Consider the following 23,077-nt stretch of genomic DNA (forward strand, 5'->3'; position numbering starts at 1 on the left):
GACTAAGAAGCAGATGCACCCTCAGGAAGAGGAGAACTGGGCAGCTGTTGACCACAAGCCAACACAATGAACTCTAGGGACACAAAGCACTTGACATGTTGATCTTTCTCATGCTGTTCGGAGTTACCTCATGCTAACCTGGAGGAAAATAAGGTGACCAGTCTTTGCTAGTTTGCGTTCTTCTGGTTCAACAATCAACAAACTAGAGGCTCCAAGCATCATGAGGTTTTTGGCATTTAACCTGAATCCACCGTGAACTTTTCCTCGAGACTCAGATTTGGTCACTGACAGGCACTACCCTAGCTTAAAGGCACTGAAGTTTATCCTAAACTTCATTCCTACTGAATATTAACAGGAAAAGGCTTACAGACCTCTAAAGCTTCAAAAAAATTGCAGGCTCATCTTCTTAGTCACTTGTCTTTCAGCAGGTAGCAGTTTTCAGTAGGTAGTAATTTAACATTAACATGACCGCTTCTGTTTCAACTCTTAGAACATCAACATTATCAGTTTAAAGTTAGAAACCGAGGGAACAACAAGGAAAAAGGGAGTTGGGTGGGATTTATGAAAGGTCACTCAGCAGCAGACGCTGAGGATGACTGGACCCAGGAATTTGGTACTCAGGGCATACACTCTCTGCAGCTGAGATGTGACAATGGGCCAATGGCAGGCAGAATGTCATCTTTCATAGCATAAAAAACAGTAAATGAAAGACATGGCAGCTCAGGCTTCAGCACAAACGAGCTTGTCAAATCCTACCAACTAGGATTTCAGCTGGTGTCCTGCTGAAATGCATACTGTTATTTCTTGTGATCAAGCATTACCTGAGCTCAGTAACCGCAAGTTACCACAGTCAGGCAACAAGCACTACAGCTAATTACTCACCCCTCCTACTGATCTTTGGAAGTGGTCTGTATTGCCTGACTTACATAAAAACAGGCAAGAGAAAACATTTCACGTGTTTGTTTAAGAAGCAAGTCTACATTAACGAATAGTTTGGCACAACAGTGTCAGCCAGCTGAAAGAGCTGGTGTTGATCCCCCTACAGCTACCCTGTATGTGCATCCAGACTCGCTGCTCTGGTTCCCTGGTGAGAACATCCCTGCTCTGGCTGTGGCTTGAGGACCAGCCATTGGCTTAGATCCTTCTGCCTCTACGATGGTTTCGAGCACAAATGGCTAGCATGGAAGGGAACTTCCAGTTTAATTTCCTATAAAAGTTCTCTAGCAGGCACACATCAAATCCTCTTCGCATAATGAATAAATGCGCAGCAAGCAAAGATCATCAAGGACTTGTTTCAAAACCATGATACTGATCTCAATGAAAACATGACTGCAGATGCAGGGTAAGAGATATTTGAGGCACAGAATGAATCTTACTGGAGGGATCTGGTAGAACATGGGAATTTATGTACCTCTACTCTCAACGTATTTCAAAAAACAGCAATCAACTCCTGTACAGTATATATTCCCAGAATGTCCTACAGCTGAAAGCTTCCACCATTTAAAATACAATTCTGGATTCAGAATGGTTATCAGTAATTTTAATTAAGAACCATTCTGCATCATTTACAGTTCTTCCTTAGACCCAGATGACAAAATCCATCCCACTGGTTCACTAAGCAAAACCAACAAACAATGACATTCAATAAGAATTTGAAAATCTACCATATAAAAAAAGGAATTAAAATGAAAAGATAAGGAAGGCAAAAAACTGGATGAAATCAGATATTTTAAGAACTCAAGAATTTATTTATGTTCTGTGCAAGACATTAAGATTTTTTTTTTTCCCCTTCCTTCAAAGCAAGAGAGGCATAGCTGTCAAAGCCTGAAATTGTAGCTCCATACCCTTTTGCTTTTAAATTAAACAAATGATCTCAGTTTTTGGAGCAGTTTTTGACTCCAGGGAAACTATGCCATTAAGAGAGTGCCAGAAACATATTTAATTGATGCGTGTCCCAAGAACAGCTCAAAAGAGTGCAGACATACCACATATAGATTTCAAGGAAATTACTGAAAAGCCACAGAGCTTCAGCAGAATGCGATACGTGAAACACGGCATATGAAAGACTCAGTATCAAAAGGGTAAACTCATTTCGGGAGATATTAATCTGATTACCTAAGAGGTACTATGAATTGGATATGCTCCTTTGTGCGCCATATCCAACATGGACAGATGGAGGCGACTATATGCTCCATTTTCTGACACATAATTAGTGTTTAAGGGATCAAGTTACAGATGCAAAGTTTTGAACAATTTTTTCATTTGGGAGTGGCGTGTACAGTAACCAGGCTACAACATGATATTTTCTGACTTTAGTTCCTTGGGTGGCTTACATACTCCACAGCTTGACTTTGCTGTTCTCACTTTCAGTTGAATGGCTTCTACACACCTGCCTGAACAGAAAACCAGTACAGCAACATCTCCAAACAAAGCACTCCATATAGAGCCCTGAAACAAGACTTGCACAGACTGAATTCAGGCTAATTTTATCCAACACAGTTTTTCATCTGAATGATAAACAACTCTCATTTTTCTGCACCACCTCCTCCTCTCTCCTTCCTGCCATCGTTGGCAATTTTCAGGATCTATCAACAAAAAAATAAGTAAAAATAAAGTATCTGTTGCAGTCTCCTCCCCTTGTCAGATTCATGCAGTGATGCCACAGTCAAACTTCCATGACTGTAAATTATGAAGTCAAAGGCCTTGGACTATCAAGTCAGCTAGCTATTAAAATGTTACTATTTTAGATTATGGTATGAATGCTTTCAAAAAACAAATTTGAAATCAGTTTTCGTTGTTGTTTATAAACTCCATTTAAGATCGCAGCAGAACAAAGCTTAAAAATCAGATCTCCAATTAGGATATCTGTAACTTGGCATTTTATATTAAAAAGGCTGTCTGCATGGCTTATCATGGACCCTTGGCTCTGCAGACCACAGCAACAATCACATGAGCCATTTTCTGTTTACTTCTCCATCAGCATCCCACATCTGTAAGATTGTGCTCATATCTACAGGTGTGTGAATAATAGAATTAGTTTTACAAAATATAGGGGAGGACTTAGATGACCTCCACTAGTGCTGCTCTGCATAGCTTTTAATTACCTTGAATATAACTTCTAATTATTTCAGCAGAGAGAGAGAGAGTGACCAGTCCCTGCATTACGGCAGGGAGCGTTGAGGGAGAACCGCTGTGGAAACGGTGGCTGGGCCGGGAGCCGCAGCCGGTGCCCATGCAGCAGGCACGGCCGCATCAGCTGCGCCCAACGGAGCGGGGCTCGCTGCCAGCCCACTGACAGGGAAGTAAGATGAAGAGGCGAGTCCGTGAGCAGAGGCTGCAGCAGCGTGGGAGTATGATGACCTTTTGATCTCCGAGATGTTCCTGATGTACCGAAGTGACATGTCAGCTCTAATAGGCTGCACTCTCTCCAACTGGTGGCAGGGGCCTACAAATTACTGTGAGATCTGAAGGCATTCGTTGTGACGGTCCTGGCCTGGATGGGGCATATCAGCGCTTCCCCGGCAGGACTATCTGACAGTGCATCCCAGCGATTCCCAAACCAGGGGTCGTGACCTCCGGCAGGGTCACAGCCGCACAGAGTCGGGTCGCAAGCCTGACAGAGATGTGATTGTTTACGTTAGTGTTTAGGGGCCGAAGCTCGGCTGGGGTGAGTTCACCAGAAACAGAGGCACAAACAGAAACCATCTGGGAACAGCTGGTCTAACAGATTTCACGCTCAGAAACAACTTCTCGATACTCAGCTAAAATGTTCCCAAACTACTCCCTTACACATCCATGTGCCAGCCTGAAACAACAGCTCCCCTGCCAGGTATCAAACTGGCTCAAATTACTCCCAAGGAATCATGGCTGCTGACACGGCAGTAGCATCTGCTCTGGGCTTTGCTTTATCCTGACAAATTTTCCATTGTTAACAGTGGAACTATTCATATGTGGGCCGCTGTCTCTTCTGCCCTTCGTTAGATTAGAGATGTACCCAGCTGAGCACCAGCTTAGGTAGGAATCTTCTGTAGACTGCAGCCTGGGGAAGAGTGGCTGGAAAGCTGCTCAGCAGAAAAGGATCCTGGGGTGCTGGTTGACAGCCGGATGAACATGAGCCAGCAGTGTGCACGAGTGACCAAGGCGGCCAGCAGCATCCTGGCTTGTATCAGGAATAGTGTGGCCAGCGGGAGTAGAGAGGTGATTGTGCCCCTGTACTCAGCACTGGTGAGGCCACACTTCTAGCACTGTGTTCATCTTTGGGCCCCTCACTATAAGAAGGACATTGAGGTGCTGGAATGTGTCCAGAGAAGGGCAACGAGGCTGGTGAGGGGTCTAGAGAACAAGTCTTATGAGAAGAAGCTGAGGGAACTGGGGTGGTTTAGTCTGGAAAAGAGAAGGCTGAAGGGGGACCTTATTGCTCTCTACAACTACCTGAAATGAGGTTGTAGTGAGGCAGGTGGTCTCTTCTCCCAGGTAACTAGTGATAGGACAAGAGGCAGTGGCCTCAAGTTGCATCAGGGGAGATTTAGATTGGATATTAGGAAAGATTTCTTTACTGAAAGAGTTGTGAGGCATGGGAATAGGCTGCCCAGGAAGTGGTTGAGTCACCATCCCTGGAGGTGTTCAAACAACATGTAGATGTGGCACTTCGGGGTATGGTTTCGTAGGTATGGTGGTACTGGGCTGATGGTTGGACTCAATGATCTTACAGGTCTTTTCCAACCTACAATTCTATGATTCTGTAAGACTGGAGCCAACAGCAGGACATTTTAGGAGAGTAGAAATTAGTATAAACAAAGCCTTCCTCTAGTTAAGCTCCAGGCATTTTCTCTTTCTACCATTTCTCCACCCATCTTTCTGTACAGCTCTGTGACCATTTATATTGCTTTCCTCTGAATGCTCCTTTATTTTTTTTTTTTGGTATAACTGGTATTACGAGAAGACAAGCAGAATCTAGATGAGACGAATTTTGCCCATGTGGAGCATGCAAAATCTGCTCATACTCAAGCTGCCTATTTTCATTAAATTAAGCGATAACACATCAAACATATAGTGTCTTTTTATTATTAGGTTATGTTTGGGTTTAATGTAATGTTTTAGAGGCAGATTGTCACTGGGAAGAAGTTCATTCACATGCCAAAGCACCCAGCTTCAACCTCCAAAAAAGGCTAATACGTTACAAAACTTCCATCATTAAAGACAATAAATCATTATTACAATAATAAAGCAGGAAACACACACAAATTAAGCAGAAACACCAATGTGCTCTTTTTATGATTAAGGGCAATCATCAATCATAGAGGCTGCCTGAGATTAGTAAGAAGCCACTTTTTCAAACATCCTGAGGAAACCCAGAGGAAACCCAGCTGGAACTGCAACTAGAACACAGGCATCAGACTCTGAAATCTTCCTCTGTCCCCTTGTCCTCACCTTTGCTTTTGGCATAACACCTGCACCCAGGGTCACTCCTAACTGGTTCAAGTTCTGCAGGTGAGCCATATGCTTCATGTAATGCCATTAGCCAAACATAATTCCCACAGTGATGTCTTCCCAGGTATAGAAATCCTTCTGATCCCTTCCAGTGCCACCAGAAAAGAGATCCACTGCTGGTACTACAAAACTCCACAAGAAATGGGACTGAATGCTACTGAATGATGAAGATTCAGTTAATATTTTTTCCCTCAGCCTCTGTTTGTACAGATCTACAGATAACCCACAGTAAGTTAAGATAGAATTTAATCGGTCATTGTGCACGGGGACAAACGGTGTTTAGCTCTATCCTACCCTTCAGTTAATTTTTCACAATGTAATTTGAAATATAAGTTAGTTTGGAAAAGTTCAACCAACACTGGTGTACAACGTAGTGCTGCAGAAGGAATTTAGAGCCAAACTATGTGAAAGGAGGAAGAATTACTACCATTAAATAACCAGGTCTCTTAATGCTACTTTTATGGTATAAACAAAAGTCTAAATTCCAATGTATAAGAGAACATAGTTTCTATATTCACCCACACTGAAATACGAGTTAATCGTAAACATTTTTAGGGCATAAGGAGATGACCAATTGCAATCTTGTTACAATGCTCTACAGCTATATGCCATTAACTGAAACTCAGTGACTGGCCCGTGCATGCTCTCAGCTTACTGCAGTTCAAGGAAAACAGGAATAAAGCAGTGTGTGTGCCAGGATTCATGGAAACCCATTTTACTTTGCACTGGAAGGTGCAACACATACTTGGTCGCCCTTTGTCTCAGCTGAGCTAAGTCACTGAGCAGCTGAGAGGTGGTAACTCCTAACCACTCAACTATGACTGTAAGCACTACTGTTACCATGCCTCTGATTATACAGATGAGTGATTCCCAGCAAATGTACCTGAAGGGTTTTTGGATTACAAATTGTTGATTAATGATTGTAAGTCATATCACGTCTTCAGAAAGAAACCACAACAAAGCAGTAAAACTTTGTATTCTATCATCACGGTAATTAGGAAACGAGGAATGGAGATTGTCTTAAACTGATACACAGAGGCCTTTGAATGTTCCTGCTGACAGTTTTCAACCCTTTCACAGTCTAGATCAAGTGATTATGTATATGTCATTCAGCTTGAAACTTCCATAGACAAGTACAGTCTCCATAACACTGTTTTACTGAGAGATTTATATTTTGATTAAAAAGCCGTTAATGTTTGGCTGGATATTATTATGTCACTACTTCCCACTTGTTGAAATATAGCATCAAAATTACTACAGGCTGACATGGCCACTGTTATCATGAAATCTAACTGCTCCATATACCACCGCAACCCTGCATCATGCAGAAACCATCACAGTATAATTTCCTCTAATGGTTAATATCATTTGTTCCAGGCCCTGTAATGATGGTGCACTTCCTTCAAGCATTCTCAACAGCCAGAGGGCTTTTTTCCTTCCACTGGAGCATTGAGGTGCAGACTCCACTACTGCTAGGAGCACAGAGTTACCAGAAACATGAACACAGTGCAAGAACAAAATCCTATTTTGATGAGGCTCATTTTTCCCTCCATCAGGTATTACCGAGTTTTATCAAGGTCCCTCCTTCTTTCGGCGCCAACTGCTTACCTATCCTGAAGTGGATGTGCTAGATACTATCCTGGCTTCTAGCAGGTTAAGGAAGATGAGATCCTTTCCCACCTTTCAGTATATGTGTGACTAACAACCTTTTTCATGCAGGGTTTGAAGCTGGAGAAGTAACTCAAAGACAGAATAGAGTGAAGGAACAAAGAGCTTCCCACAGCACTGTTGGCTGGTGAAGGGGATTACAGGGTCTATGCTGGGGTATTTTCTTAAAAGACAACTGAGGCATAAAGTCCAGCAGCAAAAGAACTAGTCAGAAAGAAACAACTCCAGCTGCTCCATTACAGCTCATGTGAACGGGAACCAGTGAGTTGAGTAACTGTCAACTCCTACACTAAAGTCAGCAATGGACTCGGACCTGGAGGCACAATGCTGTAGCTGATGGACTCACCGAGCTCTTCTGTCCCATCATGGGAGGGTAACTGGCCTTGGGCCTGAGTGGCAACCAAACCATCATGTGAGAAGTGGAAATTCACATCAAAGTAAAACCAGAGGCAAATCTCGCTGTGCTTCCCTGTATGATCATGACTGCAGAGGGCAAAAGATACATTGTATGACTTCATTGTCTTGATAAGCCATAAAACGAGAACTCCATTACCTTTTCAGTAATGTGTTTTAGTCTTCAGAGTTCACACCTGCACACCAGTCTCAGTTGGGAAATTTACTCTTCAGTATGCATAGGCATGGACTATCTGCTGGAATTCACCTTCCAAATAAACTGGCAATACCACTAGTGTTATTTGTACTCCTTGCGTTTTTGCACATCTAAAATTCACTTACCTTCACAGCGTCTATATAAGGCGTCACAGTCAAAAGATCTTTCTTACACCATGCCACATGGTTCTTGAGTTTCATAAACAGGTCTAGTAAGATCCATACAGATTATTCCACAATTATAACAAAAAAGAAAAGGGTTTTAGTAACTATTCCCAAATATTTGGGTCTCGGAAAGTCAGAGTGGATTCACATTAAAAAGATATTAATTTATGAATTGTCCTACTTAAAAAAACTGTTATAATTAACTAATACCACTGTTCCAGTGATCCAAGACAAACTATCTCCTCTTTCAAGCAAAATTGTGTAAAGCAGCCTGCAATAGGTTCACAGAGCTTTCAGCTAGAATACTAAAGGCCTAAAACATGCCAAAGTGTTATGATACTTTCTAATCCATTTAAATTCATACCATGCTGGAGCGCGTCACTAGGACATGCATTATTCTGCACGCACTAGCTTTAAAACTTCAAGGAGGAAATGTTTTAGAAACTTGTTTAACAGCTGCTTCATTCATAAGTTCATGGTTCCTACAAAGAGGTATGTTTGTGTTCTCACAGAATACTCCTTTTTCTTTTTATTAAGTCACCTGCAGATCTAAGCTTAAGCATAACTGCATACCTAAATCAATACATAAACAAACCAAGACCAGCCAACAGCCTGTGATCTCTCGGGAATTCCTTCAGTGTTTTCTCTCCATTCGGCACCAGGACTGAAAAGAGGGATTTGAAGGAAGAGAAGTAATAAACTACAGAACTGGTCTTTGGGATGAACAGCAGGTTAACTCATTACTGCTCCCACAGAAATATCTTGAAATACTAAGCAAGGAAAAAAGTTGCAAAAAATAAAAATATATCCCCATATTAACAACAACGGTAAACTGACGCTTGAAGAATAAAATTATTTAACCACAATCTGACAGGAGACCAAGGGCAAAGCAGAGAAGTCAAAGATTCCAGCTTCAAATCTCCTTTCCCTAAACTAAAGTAGGAAAATCCTGTGGGTGGGAGATATTATGGTAGCTTAGTTTTCTCCAGTCTCCACAACACGAAAGCCTACTTCTGCTCAACAGCTTAAAAGAATTCAAGATCACAGCAACAAAGATGAAAAGGTCAGACTAAACTCATTGCTCACACCGTGCACTAAAAATATACAATGCTATGACAAAACGCTTGATGAATACAAATGACAGAAGATTGAACGCTGGCCTCCCCAGAGCTAGCGTAAGTTTACAGACAATTTTAAACACAAAATAATTCTGACTTTTCCAAATAAATATTTGAAAGTGCTAGCTGAGACTGAAGAAGCCCAAGACAGCATTCCCTTTTTTGCCTGATGCTTTGTGCATGCTGGGGAGGGATGCTGTTCTGCTTCATACCAACAAACCCCTGAGCTTTCTCCAGGAAAGATGGAGTTTGGCTTTGCTGTCTGCCAGAGGAAGTTAGTGCTTGCAGCTGGCAGATGTATTCATAGGACAAGCACTGGTGGACTAGAAGGGACCTCAAGTAGGTCACACTGTCCTGTCTCTTCACAGCACACAAATGAGACACACAAATTTCACCATCCAGCTAGTGCTCAAACACACAGGCTTAGAATTAATTTCTAATGACCCTCTACACTAGGTAAAATCCCACCTTGTGAACTTTGCAAAAATAACAAAAATAGTACAGTCACAGCCGCAGATAACTTGTTTAAAGACATCAATTAACAGTCATACAAAATATTTTGTTGTGGACGTTTGCACTCCATTTCTATTGTTCACTTAGCCTAATGTAGCTTAGATCTATTTTTTAACTGGTAAAAAAAAACTTTAACTGGGTTAAGGACTACTTTTTACATTTTTAAATAACAAACCATTAATTCTTCAGGCCACATTTTGAAGCCTAGCGATAGTCCTGTGCTCATCTGATCATCTCTGCAATCTAAAAATAACTTTAAGGCTTCTCAGAGTTGTTTTTGACTGGAAGAGCTAAACAGAGGCTATTTCATAAAGCAAGGATGAAGACAAAATCGCAGTATTCACAACATGCTCCAGTCTATCGCCTGTGACGGCAGGGTTTGTGAGAAGACTGCGTAAGAACAGTATGGCTACAAATAAAAACTGAGCTTTGCTTCCTAGGGAAGAACTGACAGCCTTATATGCCTAAGAATTTTAGAGCAGGAGGAAAACATTATTAGTCTTACCGAACTCCTTCAGATGATAATCTGGCAAGTATGTAAAGGCCAAATGAATGCAAGGACTCAGCCCGCAGGTACAGAAACTTTTGTATTTTATTCAGCACTTTAATTTATACCAGACTAAGCATTTTGTTTTCAGTCTTGAAGCAGAAGCGTGCATACATAAATCTGGGAATTTAGCTGGACATAACTATTTCCTACAAGTACCACCAACAAATACAGCTCAACAGTTCTTACATTGCTTCGTAAGGGGTGGGATTTTACAGCGCTGTTTTCTAAAGCCTTTAATGTTCTCAATAAAAATCTCACATTTTTAGGACACAAGTTTTCATGCACTAGATTACAATTTTACAGAAGACAAGCTTTGAGCCTGAAACAGCTTGACAATATCTTTTCAGCTTGTTCATCAGATTAACTTTCTATCACACATCAGACAAACAGCTTCCTTGGTTTCTTGCCTCATCTAACACATAACCCAAGCAATTCCCTTCCAAAGCACAATCAGAAGCAAAAACAAAAGCCACTGTAACATTCCATTTCTTTCTAATAACACATTCAGTTTGAAATGTTCATTTCTGCCTCTAAGAAAAATTACCCTTTTAGCAAACCATTTACAGTGACAAGACTCTCACTTCAGATAGGATTAAAACAACATATTAGACATATATAAACCAAGGGGTCTGAGTTGCTTACAGGACTAATAATGTGTTATGGGTCCTTTCACATCTAGGTCATTGGTTCAAATTCAGCTTTAGATGGCGATGAGTGAAAAGGAAGAATAAGGTAAGAACCCAGTCATGAATTTGGCCTCTATTCCTGCCTCTGCAACACATCCACTTTGTGCACTTGGGCTAGTCACATAACTACTCTTTCCTGCGAATTCTACAGTTCTAAAATAGCAGTTAAGTATTATGAGCATCACACTAGTCCTAGAAGACTAATTAATTGAGGATTCTTAAAGCACCCAAGATTTACAGGAGATTAAGGTATTGCTATTTTCAGGCTGTTCAACAGCTAACGTGAAATGAATTAGGAGGGAATTTCGCAGGAAAGCTCAAAACCTCGATGTTAGAAAAGAAAAACACTGGCCACACCTGTATCTTATGATAGCAAGATAAACATGGAAATCAAACGCTGTTCAGGTCAGAAATTCTGCTTTTTCTTACAGATAGACAGCACAGGCCATATTATGGATAAGAAAGACAGAAGGAGAAAACCTTATTAGTCTACAGAAGAGGGAATGGAGAGAAGAAAAAAGTTTATCAATCACCTCTGCATCCCTTGATAAAACCTGAATTACCGAAGGAGTCTGCATTGCTCTTACCTGTGCTACTCTTTTTCTAAAGCTAAACAGAGTTTCCATTTTCAACAAGTGTCATGCTAGCACGTTTTATCACCTCAGTGGTAATTATCGATTAAAAACGAGGAATGAGAGAAACAAAGGAAACCAACACACACACAGCACACCAATAAGTTTTAACTCATTCTTGGTTTAAAAGTTGAAAAATAATGGTGGTACAGAGTTTCGACACAACATGATATCTTCATTAATAAGCTGTAACTGCTACAAAAATCATCATACCATCTCTTACATGGTCCTGATTTCAGAGTACTGTTGAACTATGGCTTATAGACATCACTGAGAATCTTTCATATTTGCAGGCAAAATTAGAAAGATTACAACTATCCCATGCTTTTTCCAAAGACTCTTGAAATATTTTAACCACTAGGGCAAAATATGTTTTACAGAGAACATATTTTGTTATTACTTCCACTTCAGAGTCAGCTACGCCTTTCTTTCCAGAGGAAGCTCATACGGAGCAATTCCAAACGACAAAGAAAAGCACAAGTACTGCGATCAAGAGCATTTATGAGACAATGTGCAATAACTTCGTGCCAAGAAGGAAATCATAAAGATGAAAAATGATGTCTTCCTCTTCCAAATACAGTTACCAAATTTCAACTCTTTCTGACAGACGTAGGGAGCGATATTCAAGCAATGAACTTCAGAGATACTTTGGCAATGGATGGAGTTAACAAAACCCACAAGTACAATTCCAAAATGATTTAATGGGATGTGCTTTGCTCAAGCTCCTATTGACAAAATTATGAAGTAAACACATCAATCAGTGTTAAGGCATTGCACTGAAGTTATTTGCTACTCTTTGACATTCTGCTTAATCTACCTTCAGCCTCTTTCTCTTGTCCATTGAGATGAGTTGCAGAAATAACGCCAGTTTTAACCACCGCTTAGTTGGTTTTGCCACCAAGCTGTCCTTGTGTAAAGTCAGACAGCTTGAGAGAGCTGCTTGTGATCAACCAGAACAAAGAGAAGCTGACCAGAACCACCAGACAGTGCAATAAGGAGAGAAAGAGGGGAAATACCCATATCATACAAAGCAGGAAGTCTACATATGATTATCATGCCTTTGCAGGAAAGATGAGCATTGCTTTACATGATACATTTGGGTCTATGCATGAACTGAACTCTAAATAGCAAACTTCTCTGCATCTGTCCCTGACTGAGGTTACTCTGACTACTCTTTGCCAGTGAGGAAAGCTGAAATTATTGTATTACTCTGCAAACCTTGATTCAGAATTATCTTTTCTTCTTAGCACAGAAAGTCCTCTCTATTACCCCAAAAATGTGTGCTTGTCTCTAATTCTGTGCAGAAAAAAGTAACATGAAGACATAAAGTAGTATATGGCATCACACAAAATGTCATATTACATTCACATAATATTGAGAGCTGCAGTTTGAGGCACTGTACTTGAAAACCAGATAGGCCTAATGCAAGGGACAGGGCTGATTATTTGCTCTCCTTCATTTGTGACAGGCTGTTTCTCTTTGGAATCACTGATAATCATTCGATAAGACCAAATTTGTAGCCTAGTCTGTGTATTAACTCTAATAGCAGCTTCAGAAGACTGAGAAAATAATGCTCTAAATGCATGTGAACGAAAGTGCAATGATGAGGAACATGTTACAGAATTGACATGGCTTGAAAATTCATTCCCAGTCCTTCGAAAGTGTCAGATCCTTTTAGTTAATACACTTACTTTCTTTTTATTTATAAATGGATTTTCAGAGAAACTGAAGAATAATTTTGTTTGTTTTATGTTAGACTTGATAACTCGACCCTCACAGACACCTGTATATCAACAGAAGACTGCAAGTTACAACATGGATTTGTGTCAGTATAGGGTTTCAGTTCCAACAGAAAGGATCTCTTACCTTCAGACAGGGGCAAATCATCAGCTGGAGACACCAGGTCTGCCTGGATCGCAAGGCCATTGCTCAATGATGTGGTAATCTGATTCGTCAAGATAACCTGCAAACAGACAAGGACAGGGAGAAGGGAAATGAATTTTGATGGTTACTGGAAGGCAGAGAGCAGCCCAGGTGAGGACTGGAATCCTCCAGGAGCAGCATCCAGGCAACCCTCTACACTGACGTTCAGCAAATTCAACACTCAGAAAATTCTGAACGACCTGCAGAAGCTGAAAGTGATAATTGCAAGAAGTGCAGGAAAAGGGATATTGTTAAAAAGATGAAATACTAAACAACAGTATGTTAATACATACAGCCACCTGAAATGAAACTACTGTTTTGAAGAGCTTCATGGTTCAATGAACAATTTGATGCTCCTTACAAAAGCATCATTTTCTTCATAGTCAAATAGGAAAGCTATTTTCCTAGTCATTTCCACACAACTTATACACTTTCTTCCTTTGGCTGAAACACAGAGCCAGGGAGAAAGGTGCTGCAGGGATACATCCCCATCGATCTGAAGCACAAGAGTACTAAATTTCACAGGGCTATCTGTCTCTACACAAGAGGATTTTTCAGTGTTTTTCAGGATCACAAGATTCTGAAAAGTAGACTGTAGTACACACAAAGTGCTCTCCTCTGACAGCATGAGCAATGGTCTTGCTTGCAAGAGATGAACAGTTTCTTGCACCTCTGAACATATACTTTTTTCTAATAACAGAAAGCATTAAGGCAAACAGTGCGAACACCACAGAGAGAAGAGCATAGGTATAAACACAATTATCTCCCAATGCTTTGGATCTCTAGGCAGCTGCAGTTTCCGCAATTACAATTGGTTCTGACTTTGCAGACTGACAAAAACTTCAGAGATTACTTTCTTTTTTATTAAATAACCAAAATGATCTTTCTACTTGCACTGAGAACAGACTCCACTCCAAACAAACTCTCTTTGAAATTAATGACCTGTCTTCAGCTGTATTTGACACAGGAGGAAGGGAGAAAGGAACCCTACATGGTACTCTGTGGATGCGGTTTCATGATGCTACTGGAATAAATTAACAGCTTGCCATCACTAAAAGGAAGAGGAATTTCTCTGCTCTTGCCTCCACTGCTCCTCCCCCCTGCTGATCATGGCTTCCTCCTGCTTTCTAACACCTTCAGTAGCATTATACAACCCACTCCCCATTTCTATTTGAAGATCCCACGGAGTCGTAACAGCAGTGGTGGTGCTGTGGGTGCTGCACCTTCAGGCTGTGTGACATGAGTTGCCAGCAATGTGATTGAGTCTGCGACCTGCACCAAGACCACAACTCGTCCTCCCTGCTCACTCAGCCCACCCATCTCTGTGCTTATAAACAGGCACAGTGGTGCCCGAGAGCTTTACAGACTGTATCAACAGGACTAAATTGAAAAATTTGTAAGTCAAATCTTCATCTATGCAACAGGAGTTCAACACCTTCAGAGCCCCACAGTGATGTCCCTTATGCTCTTCTGCTACTGACTGCAAGCTCTGAACAGACTTCAGTTGGCTACTACCACCCTGCCCAGCTTAACCATAGGTTGCACCTTCTGGGATTGGGCATTTACAGCCACTGTGGTGAACACAGGTATGGTCTGTAACAGCCTTGTTTGGTCTTACACCTATGATCAGCTTCCTTAGGTACCACTTGCAATACTGCCAACAGCAAACACCCAAGTAACGCAGCACACCCCGCTGCTGTTCCCCCAGAGCTGCTGTGTGCACCCATAAGTACCCAAATGCAGCGGGAAAGGGCCTGGCACACATAACACCTTGCAGACACTGCTGGCTGTCCTGATTACATGGTAAGATTCAATTTAGTAACAAAGAAGCAAAAAGCCACTTTTTCCTTTCTTCTTGCCAGGTACTTATCTTCCACTTCAGTGAGTGAGTTCATCCTTGTGATAGGATGAACATCAAAACTGGTTCAAGGCAAATGAAAGGAGTGGGCAGCCATGAATCAGGAGGGATAAAGAACAGGATGCGAGACCTTTCCTTCTTAACACTGCTTTTACTTCGTTTTCACTGCGTCACAAAGCCCACAGCCCCACTTGTCCACTGATGCTCTGCTGGCAACCAGGCATAAGACACACCAACAACATGGTACAACGCTGAAGCTTTTCCTCGATCCGGTACTAGACAATGAGCTGACACAAAACACACTAACAAACTTCTACACGCACACGTGCTGGCGGGGTATGAAGTTTTCATTGGCACACTTTTGCAATGATCACATCATTCACAAGTGTCAAAAGCTCTGTAAGCAATGCAGTCATCCCAGACCTGTGCCAAGATAATCTTTGCACTGTGCCATCACATCTTTTATTATTTATATACCACATTTTAAAGAAAAGCTACTGTGCTTCAGGATCTTTTTCAAAAGAAAAAAAGACCTAAGCACACCATATTTCATATTGCTCTCCTTCAAAGGAAACTAACTTTAAAGGCTCCAAAAATCAAAAGAAAAATGAACAACAAGAATAATGCAACTGCTTTTTTTTTTATCTTTCAGCTTTCTTGGCCTCCTCTTTAACCAGGAACTCCACAGCACTGTTCGCTGTAAGACTGTAAATCTTCTTCATACTCTATGTTTAACTCAAGCTATGTCTCTGAACTTAGATTTCCATTTCTGACGTGTCTTTCAATAACTGTTCAATACTAACAATATCCTAAATACCCTGTTATACTGTTCAAGACATCAGTTCAAAGGTGCAGAGTCCTACCCAAGTAAATGTTCCTCTCTGCCTTGCTCTAAGCATGGGAATTAAGCGTATTCTTAGTTCCATGACTTCACTGATAGTTAAACATTTGCTTAAATACATATTTAAATACTATCTTGAATAAGCACACTTCCTCTGAGACGAAGCCATATGCATGTACAGAATGCTTATTTTGGAATTAACCGAAAATTAGTCTTCATTTCTGCAAGCCTGCAGAGCCAACACAGAGATTTGGTTCTCCCATGACTACAAGCCAAGAGCTGTTAGCTAAGCACTAAATTTGACATAAAAATCCCTGTCACACTTCTGCAGCTTCACTTACTGCAAAATTCTTCCATCGGTATAGGTACTCCTATTATCAAACAGCCAAGATTCAACTTTGTGCACCTACCATAGTACAGTTTGAACCTCACTCTGCAGGTGTGCAGAGTGCTCTTAAATTCTCACTGGCTCATACAAGCTACAAGTTGCTAACAAGAGGAAAAAAGCTGGCCCTTACTGAGCTCCAGTTTCAAAGAAAAAAGTTAAGACTTGGAGAACTCCTCTGAATACATACATCTATCTTCAAACCTTCAATCACATGCCCTTACTGGAAAGTGCTACCATTTCTTTTATTTTTCCCAGAGTAAAACTTTGGTCACCAATACTCTGGCAGTGGATAGTGCCATTCAAACAAGAACCTATGTTTTGAGCAGTCCCCAATCCTACGGACATTCACCTTGAAGCCCTGAATGTTGACACCACTCAATTCCAGTGTCATATCTAAAGAATGTATTGACTTCTCCCCAAAGTCTCCTTCACCAACCTGAAAGACGTGCTTACACTCCATTCTGCTATGCTTTGAAATGGTCCAACGTATTCAGAGAGCCGCAAATAGGTGTCTGAGGCAACAGTTAAGCCTGAGTGCGATTTGGAGAGCACACACAGGCAGACAAAGGAGGTACACAGTGAAACCGCTGTGTGACTTTCTGATGAGTAATCACATTTGTGCATGGACAGAATCAGCTGAGTCTCACACTCTGATTCATATATGTGTGCACAGAATGTCATAATAGTCATGATCTTAATGATCCCATATGTTACAAATCACAAACATTACGAAGAAGAAGGTTAGAGTATCTCCCTTTGGTCTGCTAGGTGCCACACTTGAAAGAAACCATCTCGCACTGCTGAACTGAGCCTGGAAACAGGCTGGGGTCACAAGTCCAGGCAGACTTATTAGAAATAGTGCCTTGTATTGAATGAGCAATTGTACTTTTTCAACTTTTCATTGGAGATTTGCCATTAAAGTACAGATTAGATTTACCCTGTTTAGTCCAGGAGACCTGCCAAGTCCTCAGTCTAAGTAGGTAAGGACAAGTTACCTCTGTTGTGGTTGCTTTTGTTAGAAACTGGACATCATTACCAGCCAAGCATAGCTTCCACTTAAGAGGTTCAATGCCAATCATGAGTTTATTATCTTCCAGCAGAACACTCAACAGTGAGAATGTTGCTACGTGATATTTTAAAGTCATCTTATTAAAATACATAGTATTTAATAAAATACTCAGTATTTTAAGAGGAGCTCCTATTTCCACCACCAACTAACGGAACAAAATATTTTTGTTACCAGAGGTACTTTCATTACCATTAAGGCACTAAGAGTCACAAAAAACATTACACCTCTCCACACACAACTGTGTCCTGACATGAGCCAACAGGTAAGGAGGTTGCGTTACTGCTTTCTGTTTCTACCTTGTGAGGACTGAAGAGTGTAGGGCTTCTTCAGCCAGTGACTGTGCATGAATGGAAAACACCCTCCACTGCTGAAAGAAGAGAAAAAAAAAAAGATGAAAAGGTCAGCCAGACAGCTCAGTAACACTGGAAACGTGCCCCACAGAGTCTCCTATGGAGTTCGGTGAACCACTGCCTCTAACCTTTCAGCCTGTTCACTGGCGACTGGTTAAGCTAGCTATTTAACAAGTGAAAATTTACAGTCCTCAGCCTTCCAATTCCGACAGAATTACAAACACTCAGATTCAAATTTCAAAATCATTTCTGGGAAAAAGTCTACTACTTAAAATACCACACCATTGACTGACCACACAATTTCCCAATCTTATGAAGATTTTTACTTCAGCACAGCAACCTTCTTTTGTAAAATAGCCCCTTCTTTCTAACCATTAGAAGTGTTACGACAGCAAGAAGAATCCTTTTCCTTACAGTTAGAAAACCTGGAGATAAATGCAAGGAGACAATGGGAATGCACTTTCAGGATCCTAATTTTAAACACCTTAAAAAAAATGCCTACTCTTCTGATCACTTTCTCAATTTTTATATGTGCTGGAACCCGGGAAAACAATGGAAAGAAAAAATTCTCAAGGAAAACGGTGTTCATGTTCTAGACAGATCATCGCTACTTCTAAGATTAATCCAGAAGTCAACACTGCTGTTTATATTCTGTTGATATCTTTACATGCTGTTGTGAAAATAGAATCTCTTTCCACTGATGTGACTCCAGCAGATGCCAGTTTTCTGGAAGCACATTAGAAAACTAAGAATACTTCTTTCAGGTGCCTAAACTCTCAACACTGCCATTTGTTGGGAATAGCACAGTTCCTGCACATGCGGAAAGCCTCTGCAGGTCCTGGGAGAAAGCTGGCCCAAGAACTGAAATATGACTGCTTTACACAAAAGAATAAGCAAACTATTTTTTGTTTGGTTATTTATACAGTACAATTTTTCAAGCACTACTTCTGCCCTTCCTAGGACCACACTGAAACTACTAAATCTGACTTTGTCATCTTTGTAAATCCAGTTGAGTAAATAAGTCATTTTCTGTAAACTTGTGGTCTCAGCCTCCTTGTTAGTTTATTGCAAAATTAAAGGGAGCTCAGCACAGAACTATCAATCAGTAACCAGCAAAGGTATAAAGTCTTCTGGAATGTACCAAGGGGCAAAAAAAAAAAAAATGCCACTCTCATGAAATGGCTGTTTGTTGAAAGCATGGAATAGAATTCCTCATTTCCCGTGTAACACTATTTAGGAATACTCTTATTAAAGGCTTCCTATTGAGCAGGGAGAGCAAGCCCAAGGACACTTGCAATAATCCCAAACTACTCCGCCCTTATTAGTCCATGTATTTTGTGGTTTTCACTGTACTCAAGCAATCTCATTAGAGAGCACCAAGTACAAGTGACAGTCAGCAGGGCTGGGATGCTGACTCAACATGCTGGAGGAGACAGAAAACAAGTTTTATGGGTCCCCAGCCACTCTTCACACCGGTCCCCTGAGACGGCACTTCTCCCTTGCCCTGAAGCACAGAGCTTTTAAAGCAGGCATTCAAGCCGTCAGTAACGGGTCCAAACAACAGTGACTACGGTGGAGGCACCAGCAAAAGAAAAGTGCACCAAGCAATACCACAAAGCCAGACGAGGCAGGCAGCAAGCCTGGAAACAGAAAAAGGGAACAGGGAGAAAACTGGGGTGAAACACCATGCTTCAAACACCTGTGAAAACTGCAGCCTTCTCCTTGGGAACCTGCTACAGCTCTTGGAGACTGGCATTGGTCTGCTCAGGAAGAACCCTAGATTACCATCGTCTGTCATAGTAAGAGGGTATTTGTGATCTTGAGCTAAGCTACGCACTGTATTAATTTTATCTTCAACTTCTGTTTCTTCAGGGAGATTTTCTTCAGCATCAGTAGCCATTTGCCACAAAAGCTGTCAATAGTTGTCAACAACCTCAGCAGGACTTGTACCAAAAATTCACAAGGAAGAACACTTCCTTAAAACTGAGCATTTTCAGTGAAATCAGGGAGATACAGACAGAAAAAGTTAGAACTGCAATACTGAGAGCTCCTAAACAAGAAAGAGAGAATTTCAAATGCTCATAGCTAGTGGGTGCACGAAGCTGGCTACCGCAGCAATGCTCCACAGGGTCTCACTTCACAGGAGAGAGGGCTTCTCTGGTGGAAAGCTGCTGCACGATCGAGACAGTTCTGGGCTCCAGGACCAAACCAAACATATTTCTATCACAACTATTACTTTGATAGGAGATTAAATATATACACATATCTTCATTCTTACAAAATGTAAACTATTTTGGCTCATACAGACCAAATGAAGAAGAGAAAACCCAACAGTTTATCATCTCAAATTGAAGCAAATCACCACACCCACCCCGTACTCGTCCCAGCAGGTGTCCCATGCTCCCACGCTGAGTGGCCACCGGCCCCAGCATCTCAGGTTTCTGTGGGGAAGAATGACAGTAATGTGAAGTACTCTACAGAGTCCAGTCATCACAAGCAGAAAGCCTTATAATAAATGAAATTCCCATGTTCAAAGTCAAACACCACTTCTGGTATTTAATCAAGGCCTAACTAACAAAGATACTCAAAAGTAAGCTTTCCATGTGGTACTAAAATCACTGTAGCTAACAAAGAAAGCACGAAGCTCCTTCATGTCAGGCATAAGCAATAGACAAGTGCCCACATTTAACAACTGTTGCTAACCCAAATCAGTTGAAGGAAGAAGTACCCGTTACAGCCATCTTGTTTATAACATGACAGAGGCATAGGCTGTAATGGTGATGCTCACGTCAGAGGGAACTAGATGGCTGTTTCCAACACACAGGCATAGCAGCTACCCTGACTGAAGGCAAAGAAGAGCCCTCTGTGCTGAGAGCTGTTGGAATTCACTTCTCAACCAATGTCACCAGAATTTGGCATAATTCCCTGAATAACAGATATATACACAGAAAGCGCTAGAAACCTATTGAGAAATACTTCCTAATCCTATAAGCAATCTAGCAACAAAAGTTGGTCTTGCCTCAGAGGAATTCCATCTGTACCTATTTTCAGCTGTACCTATTTTCATCACATCCAGGAAAAAAAAAAAGTGGGGCCAATTAAACAGCCTAACAGCATAGAAACAAGGAAGTAATGATTCTCCGGAAGGCTCACAAGCACCTTTTAAAAGATTAGAGACCTGCTGCTCAGCACACATTGCTGACACAGAGCTCCCAGGACAGGACTTTCAGCTCCTGCTTTGCCATGGTACCTCTCCCCAAGCTTCTCCTCTTTCATCCCTCAGTGAGGCAATTCATAGCAGCAGAGATCATTTTATAGTCACTGGATTTCACTGGGTATAAATCAGAGTCGGAAGAAACCAAGGAATCTTTCAGAGACTCGCCACTGTATTTACATCAAATTTATGCTGCTTTGCATAGGAAAAGTACAAAGTTATGCAATTCTATTCCATAAGCCTTCTGGAGAAGTAACGCATCTATTCACATCTCTGCCAAATGCTTAAAAATAATCACAATGAATTAATAAAATTTCCACCAGAGAAGAAACCAGAAACAAAGCAAAACAAAAGCACGCTGTTCCCAGGCAGCTACACGTCTTCAAGTTGAAATAGCTACCACCCAGCAACAGCCTTTCCTCCTCTGAGAACAAGGAATGCAGCCAACACAAACGGAACCTTCAAAATCCACGCCGCCGCAGCCTCGCGCAGCGCTGCTCAGCGAGAAGGGTTTGTGTGCCTGCCAGGCCTTCGCGCCCAGCGGCCAGCCCAGACCTGTTTGCCGAGACTTGTGTAAGACCCCTCCAACCCCCCTGGGGCAGCTGCCACCACCTTCATACCCTGCCAGTCTCCCTCAGCCCCGTGTTAGCTTCCAGCAGCCCGTCCCTCTCCTCCACCCTCCCCTGCAGCCTCTGCATAACGATGGCTTTCTGAACTGAGCTTACTCCTGCGCGGAGCTACCGAGGGACCACGGTGAGAGGCTGCGCTGACAGCGGCTGAGCCAACGCGGAGTACCTCGCAGGCAATCGCCGTAACCCACAGGCAACTTTTGCAGCCAAGACCTTCTGCACTCTCAAAGTGGCAACACCGCCGCTTAAAAGGGAGGTTTCTGATGAATGCCAAATTGTCTTGTAAAAGAATAAGTAAAATAAAATTCTGAATTCATGTTTCGCTCTTAGATCATGCGCTGATCTCAGCAACAGGGCTTTTGGTTGGTTCAATTTGTTTTTGAAGGATGGGGAAGAAACTGGGTTGTCTGGAACATCAAAGTAGCACAGAACTTCAGTTCTGCTCCAGTGTGCTCCAGGCTGAGAGGAGAGCTGAGTACATCTCCTACTCTTTAATAGGACTGAAAGGAAGTCAAAATTTATACTTACTTTTTTCTCATTGAAAAACCTAGTTTATTTTATTGGCACTCCTTAGCTTTCCTTAGCAGATCAGAAAGCAGACTGAAGGCTCCTTCCTTTCACTCGCTGAGTTCAGACCTTCTGCCATGCACCTACCCTGCTTTGTCCAGCACTTCAAATCTACCCAGACCTACACAAATTCTGTGACATTAAATCCCACTACCTTCTGATGGAATACAGGTATTGTTACCCCTATTGTAGAGACAGATGCTCGGACACCAAGCAAACTGACCAAAGGTACCACAGACCTTTACTACCACTCCCAAACTCTGACTTCAAGAACACAGTTGGAAGGGGTCATACTCACCTGAGCACTCTAGGACACCTCAAGACAATCTAATATCTATCAAAAAAATTATATGTTTATAATTCTTTCTATATTTGGGGGTTATTTTATTTTTTTTTCTACACCTGTCTGTATTTTTTTCCTAACAACTAAATAGGAATATGAACTAAACTAATGAAATACTCCTAACAAAGGCCTATTTAGGGTTCATGGCCTATTTCAAGCTGATAATTAGCATACCAGCATTTTTATTTGACTTTGATGTTTTGACAAGCCCGTCAGAAAGACTGTTTATAGTAATACACACATGCAGGTCTGGAGAGGTATAGCATATAAGGCACAACTCAATCTCAATGTCATTAATTCCATTAATTCCTCAGATTCCTTCCAATTAATTCCTCCAAGCCTTCAAGGCAACGGGTCACAGGAGACTTGCTGGGTCTTGGATGCAAACTGGAACAGCTCAATAGACTACTGTAATTTACAGCTTTGCTGAATGGTTTTTAAAACCCTCTCCCTAGCTCCACCTT

The 23,077-nt window shown here is 41.5% G+C and overlaps 1 protein-coding gene across 5 annotated transcripts in view; it reads right to left on the bottom strand.

The window, feature by feature from the left end:
- RAD51B (RAD51 paralog B) overlaps positions 1 to 23,077 on the bottom strand; it is a 423,310-nt gene that overhangs the window by 215,602 nt on the left and 184,631 nt on the right. For all 5 annotated transcript variants that reach the window (XM_075425160.1, XM_075425161.1, XM_075425162.1 and 2 more), the window contains one exon: positions 13,298 to 13,394. In XM_075425160.1, coding sequence (XP_075281275.1) covers positions 13,298 to 13,394 — 97 coding nt within the window. The remainder of the gene's footprint in view (positions 1 to 13,297; positions 13,395 to 23,077) is intronic.

The sequence above is a fragment of the Opisthocomus hoazin genome, chromosome 7 (genome assembly GCF_030867145.1).
Source record: "Opisthocomus hoazin isolate bOpiHoa1 chromosome 7, bOpiHoa1.hap1, whole genome shotgun sequence".
Lineage (NCBI taxonomy): Eukaryota > Metazoa > Chordata > Aves > Opisthocomiformes > Opisthocomidae > Opisthocomus > Opisthocomus hoazin.